At 40.8% G+C, this 18,175-nt stretch overlaps 1 protein-coding gene across 1 annotated transcript; it reads left to right on the top strand.

Moving 5' to 3' along the window:
• Positions 1–247: 247 nt before the first annotated feature.
• Positions 248–17,059, top strand: mtbp (MDM2 binding protein). Its single transcript, XM_018762867.2, has 22 exons — positions 248–368; positions 1,500–1,583; positions 1,848–1,921; positions 2,361–2,509; positions 2,594–2,652; positions 3,490–3,634; positions 4,030–4,144; positions 5,504–5,626; positions 6,793–6,887; positions 7,631–7,697; positions 8,039–8,156; positions 8,495–8,665; positions 9,584–9,697; positions 10,037–10,201; positions 10,339–10,432; positions 11,086–11,247; positions 12,397–12,492; positions 13,085–13,351; positions 14,827–15,079; positions 15,326–15,439; positions 15,756–15,821; positions 16,197–17,059. The coding sequence occupies exons 1-22, from the start codon at positions 305–307 to the stop codon at positions 16,233–16,235; spliced, it is 2,634 nt and encodes an 877-aa protein (XP_018618383.2). The 5' UTR covers positions 248–304; the 3' UTR covers positions 16,236–17,059.
• Positions 17,060–18,175: the final 1,116 nt, after the last annotated feature.

The following is an 18,175-nucleotide window of genomic DNA, read 5'->3' as shown; positions in this document are numbered from 1 at the left end:
CTTTGCATGGACATAATTTTAAATTTATAAAACTACATTGAAATGTTTTAAATATTTAATTTTAAACTATTATTTTCATTGAATACAAAGTCAACCTAGTACATAGATAACCGATAGCTCAACAAAATATGACATTTAAACAGAACGGCCACATTTCCAAGACGGAATCATTTTAAGGTTGCAACCCTACTTCCCTTTACAACTTCCTGGTGCTCACGAGCGGGAATTTTGTTCTGGTGAGCTGATATGTTTTTCAACGGACAGCAACAGTAGTGATATTAATAATAAAATCGTTAAGTACTAGATGGACAGATACGTGCTTGTGGCTGTTCCTACCCAGGAAGGACAGCATTTGAAAAACAATGCCGGTAAGATGCAGTAGAGCTTCTGTTTTGTAGCTAAAATTAGCTTTCATTTAACTATCAAAGGGAAACTTTACTCCTTAAAAATCTTTATTATACCAGATCGTGCTTTGTTATTACTTTTTCTACACATACAGCTGTCCTGAACGCCCATATGAATTTCCAATGAATGAATGATTATGAATAAGTACCAGTTGTGGGGAGTGAAAACCTGTGTTATACTACTTACATTGTTGTTGTTTTTAAACTGTAATGTGGTTTATGCTTTGCATACTCACGAGTCACTTTCGGTTTTCACCAAAATTCGTTCGTCGTTGTTGTGCTATTGAGAGGCGCATGCATCATGTTCATTCTGTAAATATATTTTTGATAAAATTGATTTGTGTATGAGTCACTCACAGTATGAAACCATAAAAGCTGCTGTTCTGATTTAAGAAATTAAGTTAATTTACATCTGTAAGCTGTTTCTAAAAGCTAGAGAACTCCTGTTTCAGGTAGGCTCTGTTTACGTGATTAATTCTTTGTTGTGATTGGTTGAGATGGGTAACGTGACAGGAAATGGGAAGTGGGTTGTAATTGGTTTCGGAGAGGATGAATGAATGAACTAATATACTGCTTTGAAAAAAGTCTTCATGTTGAAGACAGCAGTGTAACACCGCATTAGAAGCCCTTTTTATGCAGATATCTGGGTTTAATGTCTACGCTTTGTTCTTTCACAAACAAAAATAATTCCTCTTTGCATTAATGATTAATAATTTACATACTTAAAATAGGTAGGTAAAGTTTAATTCCAAATTGTACAAGACTAGTCACTAGAACAGCATATAATTGGACACTGGAATGAATTAATAAATACTGTTAGAATATTTTACATTAAGGTTCTGAACCTGTGCCTTATGCAGCTCAGATTAGACATCATTAATAAGCTGAATGCTCCACTGGAATGGAAGACTTGTTAGGCTGGTGTTTGACACAGTTTGAGAACTGTGATCGGACAACAATGTATTCACATGTATTACCAAGTGTTAATTTTGAAATTTGCTGCTAGTTTTTACCTTTATGAAAACTTTTTTTTTTTTTTTTTAAACAATTTTTAGCTCCATGATTGTTCTGTTCTGCTTTTTTTTTGGTGCATAGGTCTGGACTTAGCCAAGCATGTTTATGACTTTCTCAAAGATATCGCCAGTTCAACCTCAGCGACCAGGTTTTCCACATTTCCAGGTCAAGATCTACATCTGTGATACTTCATAGCACATTGCCGTCTCTATTCTACACAACAGATACATTCATAATGTCACAAGACATCATTGTGGTCTGATGATAAAATTTGTATTTTTTGATCCTAATATCTTTCCCACTCTGTTTAGCGTGACTAAATTGAATGAAAATGTTGCATGAAATGCATTTTGACTTATGAGTATACAGTGAGGTCTGTTCTAGATGTACTGTCCTGTGAGTATTGAGTTCTCTGTTTTTCACCTTCAGCTTGCACAGTCAGTGGAGTTCCTGCTGAACAAAGATGGTACTTTGCCATCCATGCAAGTTGTGGATCAAAGCAGGTGAATGAATGAGCGAGCTTTATTGCCAATATTTGATGTTAACAGCAAACAGAGCTGCATGGCTGTGCCTCACGACTTAAAATATAGAAAATAGATGTGCAATATGATGTTTCTTTTGAAAACATAATTTGTGTGTTTTTTTTTTTTTTTTTTTTTTCTTGCACCTCATTGAGATTGTTGCAGTGGTGTTGTACACTATGTATTTCTGTAAATTACACTGGTTGAGATGGTAAGTATAGACCTCATTCTTAGGGCACCTTACAATTTCTTGTGTCATGAAGGAGGGAGGATAATTATCGCCAAGTGCCTTATGAATGAAATTATCACAAAACCCCAATGTTAACACTGATGCCAGTAAATTAGATACTGCTTGAATTGTTACACATTTGACTCTGTTTTGTTAGTAACACACTCATTTAACTGTTATTGGCATGTTTAGTTCTGCAGCTCAGAGTGGGAGGAACTTGGGGTAGGATCCCAGCGGAGTGACAGTGAGGAGCAGGGGCCATCAGCCATGGATGCCTGTCAGGAAGTCCTGCAGAACCAGGGGGAAGGAGATGACATGATGGACTCTCAGTCTCAGGCAGAGTGAGGAGAACTGTTGGTTATTGCTTGGTATTAAAGTATACATGTGAATGTCACTACTTTAGTCTGTGGTTAATTTCTTTGCAGATTGTATGAAGAGAGTGCTGAGGGTTTTCACCAGCTCTCCAACCAGCTCCCTCCTCCAGGTATTTGGCCAGTGTTCTGGTTTTATAAGACAGGAACTGCTAGTGGTTAAGGATATAAACTGGTAACCTAAAGGTTTGCAATTCAATTCCCCAAGGGAGAGGGTGTCATAGTTTTGTTTTAGAAGGTGCTGAACCTGGATTGCTACGCTAAAAGTTATTCAGTTGCACAAATCAATGTATTTTTTGTTAAAGTCTCAGAAAATGTATAAATGATTAAATTTAGGAATGGTTTGATGTGCTCAACTTGTTTTCCAGGTGTTTTTGTTTTGCCTATCATTGCTTCACAACTAATTTAGAACTGATCTATACACCACATAATTGCATAGCAAACACTTTTGCACAGCTGCCTGTAGAAAGCTGTTTTATTGAATTTTTTAGCATCTTGAATCAGCAACTTTTTTGTCACACATCCAGTTCCTTTACTGCAATCCGTTAATAAACTACATTAAACATATAGTACAAAATTTATCTTGTGTAATATTATTTTCACTTGTTATTTTTTTTTTGCTTCCACTTTTCTCCGAAGGGACTCGCTGTTATGGTAAATAGTTACTTGCCCATTTTATACAGCTGGGTAATTTTTACTGGAGCAATTCAGGGCGTGTACTTTTTGCAAGCGCACAGTAGGCAGAAGTGGGATTTTAATCCAGGGCTTCTGATTCTGAAACAGTGGCTCTAACCCTGACTCCACCTGTTGCTCTTGTTCTAGAAATTTTCTTAGCATGTTAGCAGCTGTTGAAGCTTGTGCTGTGTAGACTTCACCTCAGCTGGTGAATATAAGGACTGTTTTGTGTGTTAGAAGCGTTTAAGATAACTTGTGCTCTCATTTTTCCCCAGGCAGGGCTCTTGTGGATGTGATTTTATTTGCACCAGATAAAGAGGTTCCCACCCTGAAGGAATTTCTTCCCATTCTCGGCTCACTGAAGCACATGCAAACCTGGCATTCAGCTAAGATCTCTGTAGTTACTGAAGACAACAAAGGGTATTGATATTTTTCACTGGAAATCTCATAAGAAAAAACCCTTGAAATTTATACTGTAGCATTCCACCAGTGGGGGGCAGGATAGACCAGGAGTTTTGTCATACACCTCTAGGTAATTACTGGGACACAGTCAAAGCAATGAATTCAGTGGAACTGTGTTACAGTAACTTGGCATTGAAATGATTTCATTCATAAAATGTATATTTAATTACTGTATTTCATTGATTAAAGAAATGAAGGTTTTGAGTATTGAACATTTGGCCCAGGTTTTTTTTTTTTTTCTTTTTAATAATGATGATGCATATTAACATGCTGCATAGTAATGGTCAGTTTCATTACTCATCTAAATTATTCTTGTTGGAGATGTTTTTCACCGTGCTTTATCGTTTATACAGGTGGCAGAAAATGGCTTCATACATGTCTGCTAACATATATGACCCTCACAGCTTTCTGTGTTGCATTGATAAGAATGAATTATGGAGAGGGAACATCCTTATTAGAGAGAAAAAGGTACTGTGTTTTGTAATGCAACATTTACAGTATGGATAAAAATCTAACTTGTCTCAGCTGCATGGAAAACCTTCAGTTATGTGTAGCAGAAAAATTTTGGTTTCCCAAAAGATAGTGCTTTGTGTAGCTATACTATTACACACATTCACATATACTTTTGCCTAATGCAGTCGTAATGGATTTCATAAAGCACTGCTCATCCATTAATAGGTCCTCTGGTTTTTCATTACCCAGGTGTGCACTTGTACAAAATCCCATCATAAAAATATTTGTTTCGCATATGTAAAATATATATATGTATGTTGTGATGAACTGCAAAGATTTTAGTCAACTAAGCAACGAGCAGAATGGCTTTTCGTAGTTTTTGTGCTCTCTGTGTAGAGAGCAGTGAATTGAACATGGGACTTTGTGTGGCGTTTCTTTGAACAACTCGTAGCCAAGGACCAGTTGTTTATGCGAGGGGTGTGTACTTGTTGACATTTGTGTTCTGCCATCATACTCAGGTGTATGTACAGGAAAAGGAATTAGTGTGGAGTCTTAGGAACAGCTCAGAGACCTTGAACACGTCCATTTCTGTGGAATGTGTGAGTTTAGCGACAGTGTGTGTGGGCCCAACACGCACACACATTCCTCTACACTGGGGAGAATGGGTTCCCTGTCTGAGGGGCACAGCCTCCTCTAGCTCTGGGGAGGGAGGAGGGTGTAATTAGGAGAGCTCTCTGCATGTGGTGCCCCGATCCAGTCCAAGCCTGCGGGCCGCTCTCCGTGAAGGAGCTGAACTATTTTCTGCACAGACAGAGAGCAGCATGAGAAACTGCATACGATGGCTAGGGGCTGCTTCACTTATCAGTGGTCTCTTGTAATAAAGGAAAGACAAGTGAAGTGGAAGTTTTAAGATGGGTGGTTTTTTTTTTTTTTTTTTCTCTCCTCCTTCGCCTTATACCTCACTCTCTTCAGACTTTTATTTTAGCGTTATACGTATATTGCCGTGGGTAACCCTGCCTTGCACTGTATGCTTTTGAGATAAACTCTGGACTAGCGCTGTGTTCCATTGGACAAAGAGGTATAGATATTGGATGGATATTACACATATGTTGCTCCTCTATGTCGTTAACGTGGGTTTTATTTGAGTGATGGCTTTGAAATGGGTTCTGTCCGTTAGTGCCACTGGAGTTCACATGACTGCCTCCGCCATTTTAAATATTCAGTCCACTTCCTTTGCCTTATTCTAGTTTGTCAAATCGTACCCAAAATGTACACTTGATTTTGCCTTAAGTTACAGGCTACAAGAATTATTGTAGATGCAGCTGACATCATTTCAATTGTGTTTGATCATGGTCTTTATTTTGCCTGATGCAGTTTGCCTCTGAGCTGCAGTTTGAGGGATTCTGCTTGAAGGAGCGACGTGTAGATGTGTGGGGCAGCCTGTTGTCCTCTGACACAACTCGCCAAAGCAGCACAAAGCAGAAACCATATGCTGAGGTGAGCAACCGTTTGTTTCAGGCTCTTCGGACTACAGAGGTTTTCCTGGGTCCTTTCGCTGCCCTTTATATTACACTCATTTATTTTTAAATGACAGGTGCTTTTGTGTTGGGCTGTAAAGGCAATGAAAGGTTTGACCTCAGGCTGTTTACCACAAGCCTCTGATTTGCATCCATTTTTTAGCTTCAAAGTCTTTATTTTTTTCCATCAGAATGTTGCCATTACAACTGCGGACTGTAGTAAAGTGTAGTTGAGTCCTTATCGTCCTGTTAGTAGTTTGGAGAGGAACTCTTCCATTTGCTTTGCAAGTGCACTGATGGTTAGTAAAAAAAAAAAAAAAATAAAAGTTAACTTCTGTCTGGAAGATGCAGTAACGCTGTAAAACTGACCCACATTGGACTGCAATAGTTAAAGCTGTATCAGGAGCTCAGCATCATCACTGTAGCTTCTTACTGAAGAAAGTCCTAACAACTGCCTGCTTAAAAACTCATCTAAACATTTGTCAAATAATGCGATAGATTAAAATAATCAGTATATCTTAAGTTTTTTTAATTATTATTTATTTAGATGTACAGTATATAAATTTACTTTACATTCTCATTAGGAATTTGGAGCTCAAAAACAGCCTTTGAATGTGTGAATTTAAATCCGGCTTACTGTGACCTTTGCACACGCTGTTTCCATTTTTCCCGTGATCAGTTTTAAGCTGCTGAGTCCTAGAAAAAAGGTTGGACTCTTGGAAGCTATGTCCATTTGGTTTGCTGGTAATACCTGTTTCACTGACTGAACAAAGCATTCATTGTTTTGTGATCAATAGGTTTGTGAAAGGAGCAGACACAGTGTGCAGCCCTTCTTTGTGAAACCCTTCTGATAGTTACTGGTGTTAGTTTGTTTCCCCTAATTATTGCCTGTTCTTGTAGCTTGTTGCTGCTGTATCGTTCATGATTCGCAGCAGGTAGGAAGTGATTAGTGCTGCTGCTTTTGCGTGCCAAGGACCTAGGATACTGCTCCTTGCAGTTGTCCCCTTGAGCAAGGCACCTGCTCTAAAATTGCTCCAGTAAAAATGACCCTGCTGCATAAATGTGTAAAATAATAATATTGTAAGCATGAATTAAATGAATAAACATCAATGTGGTCACGCAATCTCATCCTCTGCCGTTCCGCAGGTTTTCCAGTATTTCCAGCCCGTTTTGGAATTACTGCAGGTGGTCAGTGTTTCCGACCTGCCCGTCTTCTTTCGTTCCTCCATGGAGTTCGAGCTGTATCCTTCTCAACTCCCCCGTGGGCGGATCCCCTGCTGCTTCTGCAACAGTCTCCCTGGATCATGTCAAACCCAGGAGGAAACACTTACTTGTGGTGCAAGTCATTTGCCTGTCAAATGAAGCAGTGTTTATGATGTGTGCTGCATGCCACATAGATTTCATTTCAAAACAATCCACATTTAAACGCATCGTGCTGTTTGAATTGCCTGTCGTTGCATCATTATTCTTGTTGAGATTTACAGTGGTTTTGAGAATTACCATAGTTATGTGTTAGCTGTACTTCACCATATGAGCGGCTACCGAGAGTCACATCTGGGAACTGAAGGCACAATTTTGCTTTTAGCAAGTGTGAAAAGGTGTGTGTGTGTGTGTGTGTGTGTGTGTGTGTGTGTGTGTGTGTGTGTTCTCTCTGGAGTTTAGGTGTTCGACTCACTTTCCAGGAAGGGTCTCGGTTGAATATTTGGCCGCTAACACGGTTTGCTCATTCACCAGGCTGTCTTTCATGCCTAGAGACTTTGCTTAATTATTTACAGTTGTGGACAAATTTGGTTTAACCATGGTCCAAGGTTATTTTACGTCGCATTATTTCCTGTATTCTCTGTTACAGTTTGCCAGAACTGTGTGGCTTGTTCTTTGTGTTTTATTTTTGCCCTTAATTTTCTTAAGTCACTGAATGGCAGTTAAATTAATTAGATCTTGGACTGACATTGGAATGCCAATCTGCCTTAACGTGCTAATGTAGCGGACTGACCAAGTACTCGACCAGGTCAGCGCGCCTTCTGGATCAGCTGAGAACCCTGCAAGGAAAGGTACCCCAGTCATTGCTCAGTGGTGTAAATGCCTCAGCTGCTTAATTTCTACAAGCAGTTTTCTGCTCCACCTTTGTCTCCACCACCCATGAACAACACTTGATTGATATGATTGGTACTAATTTTGAGTAGCCAGAGAATTTAAGATACTCACGGCAATGTGTTCGCAAAACAAGCTACATTTTTTTTAAAATACTTTAAGAAATCAAAGTTACTGGTGCCAGATTTTATTTTTGAATACATTTCCCTTAATCTTTTTTAATGTTCCATTATCAATTGGTGCAGTCTTTTCAGACAGTGGGGGTAGGATGTTGGCCTGCATTCATACTTCTGTCTTGCAGGTTGGAGTACTTCTGTCCCTGTCCTGCACAGTGAGCCCCCTGGCCGTGCCCCCCATCCCACAGCTCAGCTCCCAGAAGTGGAAGGAGTTTGTGGCTAAAAGACCCAAAGCACTCTCTGGTAGCAGGGTCAACTCCTCCTCCATCTTACACCTGTTACTGCATGTGTTCAGCACTGTATTCACAGCAGAGCGATGAGCAGAAAGGAGGAGTCACAGCAAATTTTTTTTACTTATAATCGGTGATAATTGCATTATATTAATGCAAAATGGTTTATTTTCCTGCAACAGAGTTGTATGTCTGAGTGATAAATGGCTGTTTCAATGTTTATCAACATCATAGACAGTCCTCAGCGTAATAAATGAACTTCAGTAGAACAGACAGTAAGTGTTGGATTAGTCCACTTTTGCATGGGACTGAATGAGTGTGTGTGTTTGTGTAACTCCTGGGTTTGTACAGTTCCAGAGGCTGATGTGAAAGGGGAGACTGCTCAGTATCTCTGGCTGGTTCAGGGCAACGACAGCGGCTCCTGCACGGCGTGGATGATACACTCGGCCAGTCAGATCAACGGAGCTGCTGCCATGGCGTCCATCAATGGGCTTCTGAAAGAAAAGGCTTTGGCATCGTCAGGTAAAAGCAGCTGGCCAGCAGCTTTTCATAGCTACATGTTGATAGATGTCTTTGGTGTTGTGGCCTAGTAAAGCGTGAGATGTAAAAATCCATGGAAAATGGCTTTTCTGTATGACTTGAGCTGTTTTCAGATTTTAGATAAAAGATTCACTTTTGCAGTTTTCATTCAACACTGCAGTGCTTTGACACATAATTACCATTTATTGTTCTAATGAACAGAAATCCACATACTGTGTAATCAGGAACAGAGATTCAAAGGTAGAATTGGCATTGCTTGCCTTTCTAATGTAACTGAATGCTATTTTTGGATTGAATGAACCTGAATAAGTGGTCTCTAATGAAAGGGAGGTGCTGCTGGAACTGGAGACCATGGGGCCATTCTTTCCCTGATCTCACAGCCAAAGTCAGTAGAATTAAATGACCCAATGCACCAGTTCTTTGCTCAGTAAAAATGGCCACAGTTGTGTAGAGAGGGGATGTTAAATGTGGTGTAATAGTGAGGAGGCCTCTTACTCTGACAATGTGGTAATCCTCTTTGAATATACAAACCTGTGTACTTGCATTGTGGGAATGGTCTCTGCAAAAGGTGATAGGGTTGTTTGTGGCCTTTTCTGAACAACAGTGGAATAAAAGCAATAGAAACCTGTTGGTTTACATTTCTGTGTGCTCTGCTAAATTGGATAGCTGCATTGCTTTATTCTCCCTGAGTGAGACATTTTCTCAAACTCTGTTTTTGAAATATGATACTTTATGTGATGTAGATTACTCCAGACCTTAATATCTGTTCTCTGAAGGGGCTCACAGGGTTGACGTGCTGTGAGGCCTCGTGGGAAAATTTTTATGTTTTGATATATAGCTGGAGAATTGGACTAGAAACAGCAGGTTTGAGCCTTTGACCCATCCCTTCCACTCCCACAGGCATGGACACAGCTGCCTGGCTGCGCTCCCTGCCTTGTCTCTATGGAGACCAGCTGCTGCAGAGGGAGAGGAAGCTGACCAAGGTGCAAATATTAGTCCTGAAGGAATGTCTCAGTGAGTTTCGGGTACCTGGGATGTCACAGGGTCAAACTCATTGACCAGGCCTCTTTCCGGATGTGCAAAGTTCTCACTTTATACAAGACTTGGAAAGGAGCCGATTTGAGTTGCGTCAAAATCAGTTCCGATTTAATTAGTTTGCTCATTAACACATGCTGATCATGGACATAAGTTTACATTTCATCCCAACCTTGTTACTATGGCTGGAATTGTGTAGCTGCGTGCCTTGCTGAAAAACTGTGTGTCCATAAATGGGAGCTATTGTCTGAATTTTAGAGATTCAACTAAGTTGAAGTAGTGTGACATTTGACCTCTACTTTACCTTTATCCACACAGGGAGGAGAGAAGAGGCCCAGAAGAGTCCTTCAGTGCCAGTCAATGACTTGAAGGTCCTGCTGGGTCTTGCCCGTGAGCAGTACCTGAAGATGCATGACAACAACTTGCCCAGAACAAAACTCCTCACTCTGGAGGAGAGGAAGCAGCCCACCAGTGTGGAGCAGGGTGTGGTAGAATTTATGATTTACCTGGTGGTCCATATGAGCAAAATTAATACTGCTATTTGATTGGATGAAATAACAGCATGCTGTTGTCCCTAGTTCACATCACACATGCTTTATATTGTAATCTGGTTTTTGCAGAAATGGACACTAGAGCTGCAGTGCTGCAACAATGGCCGGAGAGGAGTGTGCTTCGGAACTTAGAGACCCACATGAAGCATCGTCAGACAAAGCGGTAAGTGAAACACCATAGGGAGTTTAGTTTTGTGACAACTAAATAATGGTGCATGGGCCTTCCATGGAATGTACATTAGTCTTAAATACTTAAAAATCAGTGGTTCTCAAAGCCATGGTTGTGACCCAGATGAAGGTCACAATGGTGTTCCTGCAGGTCATGGGACTTTCTTTAAAAAAAGAAACATTATAAAGGGATCCCTTTCCTGTAAGGTACCATGTGGGATCAGCGGCATGAAATGCACTGTGCTCTGTCCATCAACAACAAAAAATAAAACACAGACCACCTTATCCACAAAATGAAGCAGTATCAGGGTAGCCACCGAGAAAGTTGTTGATTATGTAATAAATGAATCTTCAGGTCACTTTGTTCTTCATTTTGTCCAGTTAGACTCTTTAAAAAAATCATTGTGTTGCTAATTATTTAAATAAAATGATATGAAGAAACATGGTGTATCAAAACGGTTGGTCATCAACACTGCATGTAAGCCAGGAGAACATTGTATTCATGGTCAACGCCAAAAAACAGTTGGGAACAGCTGGCTTCTATCCAGGGTGACATGAGTCATTTTTTGAGCTGTAGGTTTGGTTCTCTGGTGTCAGTGTCAAAATTACTGTCGTTTGTCTGAAGTTTCTTTCTCTTGAGTGGTGCAGGTCGAGCCTTTTGCTGGCAGGGGGCTCTTCTGAGAGCCTCTTAGGGCCTAAGGATGTCCAAAAGGTGACCCCTGCTCTGCTGGATGCTAAGGAGTTGCTGAAACACTTCACACCTGAGGGCCAGCCGAGCGGAGAGCTCCAGCCCCTGCTGGTCCACAGAGGGTGGGTGAGAGCCCAGCAGCCAAGCGGCCCCTTACATTCCTGTTACAGAATTCCCACATGCTTTTCTTTTGGCAAAGGCAGGCTCCCATGTTATTTGGAGGGAAACCATGCTGTCAAATGCAAAAAACAAACTTAATGTAATGATCTCATTTAAGGGTAAAGTTGCTTTGATACAGTATTTTATTTTGGCAGCAGGTTGTGATCATGCTTCAAACTGTATATTGGCCTTATGTTTTAAATAATTTGTACCTCTTTCCTCTGTTTTTTTGGTTTCATTCATTCCTTTTTTTTTTTTTAGCATATTCCACTTCTCACCTAATCACCAGCCATATCCTCAGTTTAGTCTGGGTGCTGGTATGGTTGAAGTTGTCACTGTATGTATCATGACAAAATTATGGACACATAATGCTCCTGTTTACATCTGTGGCCTTTCCAAGAAAATGGTATCTTTTTTGTGTGGAAACCAATCGAGATGCTACGCTGCAGCATGAGTTTGTTTCCATCTGTATTTGTTGACATCTGTGCTTAACAAGCTGCTCAAACCCTACACCTGCACAGAGTAAAGGCCTTGTAACTTCTAACCACAAAGTCACCATTGAAATCCCAGGTGGGGTCCTGATGTTCAGATAGATACACAAAGATAACATTCCAGAAGCTACAATTCAGTAAAGCTGTCATGGGTAAAACTGATTAAAATAATTTTGTGGACTTGGTGTCCCCCTGTCATTGTGAGGAGACTGGACCTGGTGAACAGCCATGTGTGATAGGCCTACTGACCTGCCAGAGAGTCATGATGGGAATATTGATTTGCCCCTTCAAACTGTGCAAAATTGTTGCAATCTGGCAAATTACCTTCAAAGTGCTGTTTCACATCTGTTAACATCTTGTCTGCATTCAATGGGTGTCAAGATACCCATGGTGTGGTTGTGAACGAGTCCCGCGCCATCTGGAATGCCACCAGATCTCTTGGATGGATCAGTTTACTGTTTTAAAGTCTGTATTTTATGTTGAATTTGTCCTATAAATGCCGATTGCTTTAGTGACCATTTTGGTGTGTGTGCTCTTTGGACTCTCATTCAATGCCGATTCTGTGTACTTTCTGTTTTGGGGTGAGGAAATCCAGGTTGACTTTCTGGTGCCTGTTTTCAGGGAGAATCCGTTTCACCTCTCCCAAGATCTGACGCCCAGGAAGGTGACTCAGCTACCTTTCAGCAAGGCAGCCTCCTCCCGCTACCATGGAATAGAGTACGTGCTTCTCTTTGCCCACAGGTGTACTAGGGTATTAATGCCAAGGCAATAGCTAGATTGCCACCTGAAAGTTGCTGGTTCAAGTCACGGGAGAAGCCCTGCTCTTGTATTCTTGAGAAAGCTGCTTAGCCTCAACTGTTTGAGTATTGCAAATGAACAAACTAAATTGTAATTTTGTTTTGATAAGTCTCAGAAAAATAACAGAATAGCTATATTGTTCCTTTGTGAAATAAGGGGTTGCACTGACCTACACTATTTAAACTTGGAGTGACTCTTTGCTGTTACTTATTTAACTGTAAAGCAAGATGAATACAGTTATGCTTTTGTACTATTTCTTGAAGTGTTGCATCTTTTATGTAATGTCGTGTTGCTCTTTCAGTACTAAATAGTTGTAATAAGTATTATAGTCAGTAAGTTCTAAGACTAGCTGCTGTGTGATGCTGTTAAGCCTCCTGCGCCAATGGCTTGTAACTACAGAATTGTAGAAATACTAGTAACCGTTATTTAAGTGTGTATGTTTTATCATATCGCAGAACTGGATTTTTGTCCCTCCTCTTTCCACATTGAACTGATTCTCCATCTTGGTCAGGTTCTGTCTGGATGAGCAGAATGCCCTGGATCGTGATCGGGGTTTCACCAAGCTGCAGTCACGTCTCATTCGTTACGAAACCCAGACCACCTGTTCCAGAGAGCCCTGCCCCGTGCCCCTGACTCTAAGCCCAGCGCCTTCCCCAGCGGTACTTTCCGAACCCAGCAGTGTCCCGGATGGAGAGACGCTCCTGTCTGAGACCCGAGGGGACCCACCGCGGCTAAAACGTCGGTCCAGGGAAACGGAAGGCCTCTACGCACACAAACGGTACTGTCCAGTTGCCGCTGGAATGATCTAAAGTACCGTTTCATAATAACAACTAAAAAATGCCTAATCTGGATAGAATTTGAGTCAGATAGTTAATTCTAACAAACAGGTAGCACAACAAGAAATTATATATGTCCCTTTTTTTGTTATTTATAATTTTGCATGTTTTTCAGTTTTGAAAATTTCACCCCTCTGCCTCCTGTTCACATGTTGATTTGATTTTATCAGGTAATCTGTATTTGGAACAAAGTGGAAAGCTACTGCAAGCTATTAGGAAGTTAATACTGACCTTTGTTGGTTTTATGATATTGCGCAGTTGTCTATAGTCATTTTTCTTTACATATGGAGAATCTCTTCTTCTCAATTTCAATCATCACAATCTTCTGTTGGATGAAGTTGTAATTTGATATGTATGACAGCTCTCAGGTATTTTTTCAGACAATGGATGTGGACAAAGATCACTTTTAAAAAACATTGAATATCCTGATTTGCGATTGTGCTTAATATTTCCCTGTGTTACTGTGACCCAGTGTTGCTGCTGCTGCTGAAAAAAAGGAAGTTAAGGTGGAGAATTTGAAAACAGAGGCCTTCCCCCTTACAAGTTTCAGTTTCACTCCTTCCTTTCAACCCGAATTGTTTGTGCAGAGAAATTGCTTGTTGCATATTACATGATCCGATAGTGTTCAGCAAAACATTTAGTGCATAACAAAAGCCAAAAATGCTACCAGGAAACTGAGAACTGGAAATAAACAGGTTTGTTCCACTTCTCATGTTACGTAGACCACATAACATAATGAAAAGCAAACAAAATGGAGTTTTGATTAAATTTGTACATTTACTCGTTTTTCACTATGCAGGATGTATCTAAAATCCTAAACTACAAGACTGTATTGAACTTGCTTTTGAGGATGCAGGTTGACTGGAATATATGTGCTTTAATTTAAGAAATATAACAGAGATGATGTTTACGTTGTTGGAGGAAATACTAGGTGGTAAAAAGCAATAGTTTTGCAGATTAGTATGTCGAATAATAAAAAAACAACTCGGGATAATTCCTGAAAGGTGCTGTTTACTGAAGGCCAGAACTGTCTTACAGAAGTTCAAACCTTCCAGGTTTTGCTGGAAGGCAGACAGAATGACACTCGTGTCACTGCCCTCTGGGAGCACGTTGTTGATTGATTTCCCATGCGTCCGTTAGACTTGTGTTAGTTCCAGCTCAGCAGCTCATCCAGCCTGCCCTCGAGCAGAGAATACCAGGGGAAGGGTCCAAGTAAACGTCCTGTCAATGAATAAACCAGGTGTTCACTTTCGTTATTGGGGCAGGCTGTTTACCTTTTTAGGACAGCCTGGCTGCAAGCTTCAGAGGTAACCATGGAGCAGGGGACCAGGTTTTGTCAATCCGTGCTTGTCATTCCTGTTTTCCCACCCCATTCATAGTTGTCCTCTGCATTCACCCCACTTGCTGTGTCCTGCAGGTTGGCCAAGTCGGAAAGCAGTGAGTCGCTGGCCTCCCAGTGCAGCAGCAACAATAGCGTGGGCGTGGGTGCAGTCGGGGGCGGTGGCCGCACTGCCTTGAGAGCCCTGCGAAGGCAGCAGCCCACCAGGTCTCAGTTAGAGCTAGCAGCCGACAGACTCGCCCTGCCAAAGCCTGAGCAGAGCCAGTGTGCCCCCCAGGTGCAGCGTGCAACAGACATCACCAAAGAGTCACGTTCTCAGAAACATCACAGGGTGGGGGTTGCTCGCCGCCGTAGACACCCAGCATCCATCAAAGCTCGATGGCTCACCTTTCCTGCACTTACTTACGTCTAACTCTGGTACAGAGTCTTAACCAGGCATGCTAACACCCAGTTACATTTAACTTGGTCTCAGTGTCTTCACATGATTACAGATTTAAACTTTTTTTTAATGAATTTATGAGATGCAGTTTGAGCGGGTGGCACATTACCTGGGCAGGTCTCTGGTTTTCTGTTTCAGATGCTGAAGGAAGTGGTTGCCAAAACACTGAAGGAGAAGGGCATCACCAGCGAGCACAAGTGCTTTGAGGCCTGCAGCCAAAGGCTCTTTGAAATCTCAAAGTTTTACCTGAAGGTTGGTTAAATTCCTCCTCTTTTTTTTTTTTTTTAAACAACACCACATTGTATACAGTGTGTGAAAGAAAAACACAAGCAAACTTAAAAGCAGGTTGCTGACAAGTCAGATTTGATGGAATTTTTATACTAGAGCTGTCAAATGTAAATTACTTGATTTAGCAGAGGCTAAAAAAAAGAACTTTTTTCTAAAAATGAAAATCAGAAAACCCACATCCTGTGGTACTGACTGTCCCTGGCACACAGTAGTTGCTTCATTTCTTTTCCCTATTGGTTATTTTTGCAGAAGCTAAAAATTTTATCATTTTTTAAACCAGGATTTGAAAACCTCCCGTGGTCTACATGAGGAAATGAAAAAAGCTGCGAGGAACAACTCGAAGCAGGTGATTTTCCATTTCCTTATCATGTGATCTGGGACATCAAACATCCGAGACACACTTTTCATGTACGTACGAGGCTGCAAAGTGTATGGGTTGTTCTCGCATGTCAATAAAGCACGACTGAACAGCTGCGGTAAGAGAGAACACCCAAAATGAGTCAGACTTCATGAGAATCCACCTCAGTACCTTGCAGGACACATTTTTAGCAGTGTCCCTTGTAAATGGCATCAGCATTAGCGTCAGAATAGTGAATGTGGTCATGGTGGCATTTAGTGTTGGTTCAAATAAACATGGTTACTGAAAAATGCATAGCTGAGGGTTTTGTGGAAATAGCAAACATATTTTCTACCCCAAATGATCTAAACACATTTTTTCCAGGTTATTGACTGGGTTCTTGAAAAAGCCTCCAAGAAGTAAGAAGAAAAATTTTCATATTGTAGGCTCTCATTTTCAGGCTGCTTGTCCCTCAGGCAACATGATCAGAATTTAAATGTGAACATAACAATTGTATACTTTATCAGAAATGTATAGTAAAAGGAATGGTTCAAAACTTACATGGTTGGTATCAAATTCAAGCAACACAATGTTTCTAAGTGATGAAATGGAGAGGGAAGCCTTAAACTGTGTAATATAAAGTACTTGGTTAATTATTGCAGTGTTTATAGTATTTAAAGTGTCTTAAGGAATGAAAACAGTGACCAAAAGTAGACTGTTACATGAAATATTTGTCAATATATGATTGTTTTTTAATTCAGTGGTATTTATTAAAGCTTATACTAAAAGTAAATTTGAGATTTTTTTTTTTTTTTTTTCCCCCTTGTACTATCTGGTCCTTTTTGTTCTGCCCTATTGTCATCCCAGGAGCTCATTATGTTTGTTGTCTTTGGTAGCATCCTGCCTGCGTGGTAGCATCTCGTTTTTGTGGTGTCGTTGAAAAGCTTGGCAGATAATCTGTCAGCTTGCACTTCTGAGAGCCTTTTTCTGGCATGCCTCGATTCTGACCGAAGTAAAGGCGTTTTTCTGCGAAATAAACAACACGAGAAACTTCAGAAATCAAAGCAAAGATTGAACACCTATGTGTTCCTTGCTTTGGATGTCATCAAATTAGGCCTATGTATCCATCTTTAGTCACAATAGCGAGACCCAAATCTTTCAGTAGTAATATGGCAAACCATTTCACTTAACACCATATTCATATTACATCGATGCTCAGCCATCATTTATTTTTCTTCAATATTCAGTTTTCCCCGATCTTGTACGTGCTCGATAAACATGTATGTGTTATGTTTAATAGTTTTTAATAAAAATTTGTTTAGCTTAGGGGAACGTGGTGGTACGGCGGGTTTGGCCGGTGTTCGCTGTCTGGCGGGTCTGTGGTTCAAACCCTGCTTGGGGTGCCTTGCGATGGACTGGCGTCCAGTCCTGGGTGTGTCCCCTCCCCCGCCTTGCGCTCTGTGTTGCCAGATAGGCTCCTGCTCACCACGACCCTGCTCAGGACAGGTGGTGTTGATGTTGATTGGCTGTTCAGCCTGTATGCAGCTTCTTGTGTACTGGTTCATATGGTGGAATGCGACAAATTGGCATCAAGAATCACATCTGCATTTAAATCTTAGCATGTGTCTGCACCCTTTGTATTGTATCGATGTGCGTCCCTTTGGAGTAAAGCGTCTGCTAAATGAATAAGTGTAAATTGTATTAGTTATCAAAAAAGTTGGCTTCATGTGAGGAAGCAGCAGGATGAGGTTCTTTGTAGGCTGAATGATGGTGCTAGTTGCAGCTCTTTTTATCAGCCACTTCACTTCCAAGTGCTGGCCAAGAGAGGACAGACTTAGTGATGTCAGCCAGCACATTCCTGTCCAACACAGGACCATTGTTCTCTTCAGTCCCTGCCCAGGCTTCAGAGACATTGGACTCTGCCACACTTTGGCAGCCCTGGACTCGCTTGAAGGCCATGCATCTGAATGGGCTCTTTCTTACTCTCCCATCAAGGTCTTGGAGTGCTAATTTGGTTCTCACCTAATGAACAATACCACATCGTGTCATATGACTAGTAACGATATGTTTATGTTCACTCAACATGGCTTTCCATCTGTGTTCCTTTTTGCAGTTTAACAAGGTTTCACACACTTGACCCTTTTCGGTAACTCAGGCAAATGAACAATGCAAGCTGTAGATATCCATTGACTCCAAATAATTATTCAATCAATATTTAAAAATGTTTGTTCATTTCTTTTTACAAACTGCTTGTATTAACATGGTATTTAACAATCCAAGCCAATGTTAGGAGGCAAAAGGCATAATATGTATTTTTAAGTCAGTTCCATAAAATGCAGTGTGCATTCTACGCTTAATGGAAA

Source organism: Scleropages formosus, chromosome 18 (assembly GCF_900964775.1).
Source record: "Scleropages formosus chromosome 18, fSclFor1.1, whole genome shotgun sequence".
Classification (NCBI taxonomy): Eukaryota; Metazoa; Chordata; class Actinopteri; order Osteoglossiformes; family Osteoglossidae; genus Scleropages; species Scleropages formosus.
Note: the sequence above shows the minus strand (reverse complement) of the source record. Positions and strands in the feature narration are given on the sequence as shown.